The sequence below is a fragment of the Eulemur rufifrons genome, chromosome 7, assembly GCF_041146395.1.
Source record: "Eulemur rufifrons isolate Redbay chromosome 7, OSU_ERuf_1, whole genome shotgun sequence".
In the NCBI taxonomy this organism is placed as follows: Eukaryota; Metazoa; Chordata; class Mammalia; order Primates; family Lemuridae; genus Eulemur; species Eulemur rufifrons.
In genome coordinates this window covers 260,434,732-260,439,905 of record NC_090989.1, presented here as the reverse complement: position 1 = coordinate 260,439,905, position 5,174 = coordinate 260,434,732, and the positions used below count along the sequence as shown (strand labels likewise).

Genomic DNA, 5,174 nt, shown 5'->3' with positions numbered 1-5,174 from the left:
TTTTAAAAATATTGTTCATTGACAAAAAAAAGAGCACTGTTGTCAAATTTTATTTCCTTCTTTTTAACACTACACATGTTGGTTCCATGCCAGAAGAGTATTTTGTAACACCCATGTAAAATAATTGAATTCTGTAAGGGTTGACATTCATTTCAACAGATAGTTATGGTAAGTGTTGTAATAATTACTCACTTCAAGTCAGAATTTCTTTTTCTGTTAATAGTATAGTTTTCTTGCCCATGGAAATTGTGTGGTCTGCCTCACGTGGTGCATGCCAGTGTGGGCATAACTGAAGGAGAGGTTGAATGAGGTTGGGATATTGTGTATATATTTGAACAGAGGATGTAAGTGAGCAGAATTGCAATGACTGTGCATATGGGTAAGGCTGTTTAGAGGGGCCAATGAGACCAGAATGAAGTTTATGGGCTTTCAGACTTCAGGATTAAATATCAAAATAAAGGTCATTATCACTTTGCTTATTAAGAACAAAGTATCATTTTGAATTAAGTGTCACAGATTATGGCCACATCTCCACATCAGAAATAGTCAATTCTAATTTCCATGTCCTGATCATTTTTACCTGGATAGCAGTCCTAAATTTACTCTTCCCAGAGAGTGTAAAGCTAGAAGAATTATTGCTGTTTCGTAAGTTGCACTTCAGTTAAAATGTTTTAGCAACCTACTTTTAATTGCTTCTAAGGGACCTCATCCCAAAGGTACTAGAAAGTTTCAAAATACTGTCCAATACACATTGTGAACTTTAAATTGCTTTTGAGATTTGAAGCATCCTCAAAGCAGCAAACACCTTAAGTTGCTTTGATGCTCCATCAGCTAGTCCTTTAAAGGACCCTCTACTAGTGAAAATACCGTAAAGAGCTTCAACTTTCATTGTTACTAGGAGTCATTTCTATTTTGCCACTGGTTAACTGCTTTTTACAATAGCAATGGCTGCTACTTGATTTTAATGAGCACTGAGAAGCAAATAGTTCATCTTTTAGTTATCTTACTGAAATGATTGAGCTACAATTTATGAGGCTATACTAGTCTCATAAAAAAAGTAGGACTTCTGTTTCTGCCACTTTAATATAGAAATATTCCATATTCCAGTGAAATGGGGATACTAATAATTATAGCAAATTTCTATGCTTAAGAAGTTTTTGAGTGACCTACAGCAGTGAGAGGAAGATCAACAGAACAGCTGTTAGAGCAGAAGAAGGTGATTTCTGTGCAAGGAGAAGAGTATATATATTTTCTTATACCTGGAGGTAAAAGAGTAAATCCCTTGTTATTGAAACGTCTTAATTTATACAATTATTTGTGGTTTGATTGTAGATTGAGACACATGCAGTAGAGTTTTTCTAAGGCCAATTTATCATTCATTATGTGTATCAGGCAGAACAACAGAGTGACCTAGAGATGCTTCCTAATTTGTACTGAAAAAGACAAGGAACAGTCATTTTACCTAAAAATCTTTCCTTTTTTATTTTGCAAGCAATACTTATGTTCTAGTTAATATTGTTGGATATTGTACATATTCATATTTTGCCTAAATTAGAAATAACCCAAAGTCCTTTTTCTAAAAATACATCTTTTCTATTTGTTCTTTCAGTTAACAAAATTCTTCTGAAACCAAGGTTAAATTACCATGGAAGCAGAACTTATATATACCACTTTGTTTTAGAAACTGAAGAACAGTGATTTTTGTTAAGAATAGCATATTAGTGTGAAGAAAAATATTAAGTTACAGATATATATGTTGGTTAAAATTGTCAAACTTTGGTTGGACAATAACATTTTATGCATTTTATATTTGTTCTGGATTGTTTGGTCAAAATATTATGGTGACATTGTATTAAAAATAATTTAAAATTATGAGATACATAATTCTAACCTAGTTGCATGTGTTTTTAATATATTCTTTAACAAGAACTTTTTTTTTTTTTTTAGAGCTAAAGACTGCTTCATGAGATCCGAAATTCTAACTAATCTTAACTTAGAAGACTGTAACATATTCTTGTTCTGTTTGTGTATCCAATTATAGGTCCTTATTGCCCATAAGGGAAGCCACTCAAGAATGCAAACGATTCTTACAGACACTGCTGTAACTGATCCACATACATCCCGGCCACTACAGAATTCCTACTGGTGAAAGAAAATATTACCATGGGAAAGTCCAATCGGTCTTCCGTGACAGAATTCGTCCTGCTGGGGCTTTCTGGCTACCCAGAGCTCGAGGCCATTTACTTTGTTCTGGTCCTATGTATGTATCTGGTGATCCTGCTGGGAAATGGAGTCATCATCATTGTGAGTGTTTACGACTCCCACTTGCACACCCCCATGTACTTTTTCCTAAGTAACTTATCATTCCTGGACATCTGCTATACTAGTTCTTCTATTCCCCTATTTCTCAGCAGCTTCTTAACTTCAAAGAAAACCATTTCCTTCCCTGGGTGTGGAGTGCAAATGTTTCTCTCCTTTGCTATGGGAGCCACCGAGTGTGTCCTTCTAAGTATGATGGCGTTTGACCGCTATGTGGCCATCTGTAACCCTCTGAGATACCCCATCATCATGAGTAAGGCTTCCTATGTGCCCATGGCTGCTGGGTCCTGGATTGCAGGCGGCGTCAATTCTGTGTTGCAAACCTCTCTTGCAATGCGGCTTCCTTTCTGTGGGGATAATGTCATTAATCATTTTACTTGTGAAATCTTGGCTGTCTTAAAATTGGCCTGTGCTGATATCTCCATAAATATTATTAGCATGGTGGTCGCTAATATGATTTTTCTTGTGGTCCCAGTACTTTTTATTTTTGTTTCATATGTTTTCATTCTCTCCACCATCCTGAGGATCCCTTCTTCAGAAGGAAGGCGCAAAGCCTTCTCCACCTGCTCTGCTCACCTAACAGTGGTGATTATATTCTATGGGACCATCCTCTTCATGTATGCAAAGCCCAAGGCTAAAGATTCTTCTGGTATAGACAAAGAACAAGTCACAGACAAAATCATTTCTCTCTTCTATGGGGTTGTGACACCTATGCTGAATCCCCTCATCTATAGTTTGAGGAACAAAGATGTGAAAGCAGCTGTGAAGAATATACTGTGTCGAAAACGCTGCTTGGAAGGAATGTGAATGCTACTTTATTTCTTTTCAAAATTATTTTACCCTGAATGCAGGGCTTGTTATCACCTCGAGGTTCCAAAATAAATGTAAGAGTTGGTGATACCACTAATTCCTGAAATTCTCACTTTTCTCTTCCCAATATTTAAAAGAAAGAGAGAAATCTAGGCCTAACCTTTTCATTTCATGGTGGGGTTAAGGAAAAGAGGGCCAGAAATTTATGGGTTAAAGGATTCTTATCCAAACATTCTCTGTCTGATGGATAACAGAGTTTGATTTAATCCTGGGATGATGACTTCTATAATCTACATAAAAGGAAGTACCATTTTACTAATTTAACCTCTTATCCTCTGTGTGCATTGATTTTCTAGTCACATCATTCTCAGGAGTAACAAGTAGAAAACGTCTTGTTAAGGAACAGAGTACACAATATGAACTCAACAGTAAATAATCATAATGGGGTAGATTTGATCATAGAGTGGTAAAGGTGGGACACTTTAAGGTATTAGGTACCTGGCCTGTATATATGTCATAGAGCGAGAAGAAATAAAACCGTGAAGCTGTTTTTCCTAGGGCTGATTTTGAATGAATGGCTACAAGCTGACAAGCCCTCTTCTGTGCAGAGGTGTCTAAGGGAATGGGAGGCTTTGTGCAGATGACCCAGATGATGGAGAAGTTTGGTCTACCTTGTGTTTCAAGAGAGGAGCAGTGGTGTCTTTGGGTGAAAAAATTGCTACTGTTAAATGATTCAAAAAACATTACTTTGTTTCTAAAGAACTTGATTGCACAGTTCTCTGTGAACACAGTGATAATGGATTAACAGTACAACAAAATAAGTATATTTGCAGTTATGTGAATTTGCTACAGAATATGAGTTTTCTATTCAATCATTCAGTCATTTATTACTTATTCAATTATTCAATCAACCAGTATTTACTGAATACCTATTTTGTCTCTGTCATTCCACTAACTATTGCTGATATAAAAAAAACTAAACAACCTAGAAACAAAACCAAAAACATGGTCAAGGAGCACACAGTTTGTGGAATACAGACTGATACATAAATTAGGTACAAAAATATTAAAAATATTTATTCATGGCTTTTCTCTCTCCCTGACCTTCTAAGGACGCTTTGTTGGTCTAAGCAGAGTATGGGTGGACTTGGAGTAATTTAAATGAGATAAGCTGATCTTCATATAAAAGGGCTTGAAGCATCTCCAAGAAGAAGAGATAATGGAGTATGGAAGAAATCAGTGCAAATTGAAGATTTTGAAGATAGAGAGGGAGATATTTAAATACATACTGCAAATATAGAATTAAAGAAAAAGGAAAAAATGGCTAAATAGAATTTTGGGAAAGCATTGATACTGGTTTTCTATGGCCCTACCTCAGTGTGTCTTGATAATCACAATAAAGATGTACAATATTCTTTAAGGTATTTGATGGTGGATTCAGTTTCTTTTGCAGTACCACCATTGTTAGAGCTCAATTGAGTCCTTTGCCTACCGCCCAGTGAAGGCCAATATACTGAGACAGCAGGTGTTGCAGGGGAGAAAGAGTTTACTTTGCAAGGCGTCAGGTGAGGAGATAGGAATAATTTCTCAAATCCATCTCCTTGTGAATTTGGGGGCTAAGGTTTTTAAAGGTGGTTTGGTTAACAAAGGGATAGGAAATTGGGTCTGCTGATTGGCTGGGCTGAACTCATAGGGTTGGGAAACAGAAATCATCTTCTCAGTTAGGAGATTTTGTGAGTAAGGGGTCTCAAGGCTTGTTGGATTTGTTCCTATAACTGTCCGTGGGTCTGGTTCACATCAGTGGGTCCCTCCAATGCAGAGTCTGAAAACTATCTCAATGACCAGTCTTAGGCTTTACAATAGCAATGTTATCTATGGAAGCAGTTGGAGAAGTAGCAAATCTTGCACCTGTCAGGGAGGATACCTGCCATTAAACAGTAAGCAGTTACAGTAGTCAGGAAGTTAGGGAACAATGGCTGGTTAACTTCTGGCTATATCTATACTTTTATAGAAATCAGGCTTTTATTAACATTTTTCCCTTATGG

The 5,174-nt window shown here is 36.6% G+C and overlaps 1 protein-coding gene across 1 annotated transcript; it reads left to right on the top strand.

Moving 5' to 3' along the window:
• Nucleotides 1-2,163: 2,163 nt before the first annotated feature.
• On the top strand, nt 2,164-3,126 carry LOC138385987 (olfactory receptor 13C7-like). The gene has a single exon (XM_069472147.1). It carries the CDS (start codon nt 2,164-2,166, stop codon nt 3,124-3,126), a length of 963 nt encoding a protein of 320 aa, XP_069328248.1.
• The last annotated feature ends 2,048 nt before the right edge of the window (nt 3,127-5,174 follow it).

What these genes read in the sequence shown, in the direction of transcription:
- LOC138385987 (XM_069472147.1), top strand. Translation starts at nt 2,164, where the DNA reads ATGGGAAAGTCCAATCGGTCTTCCGTGACAGAATTCGTCCTGCTGGGG.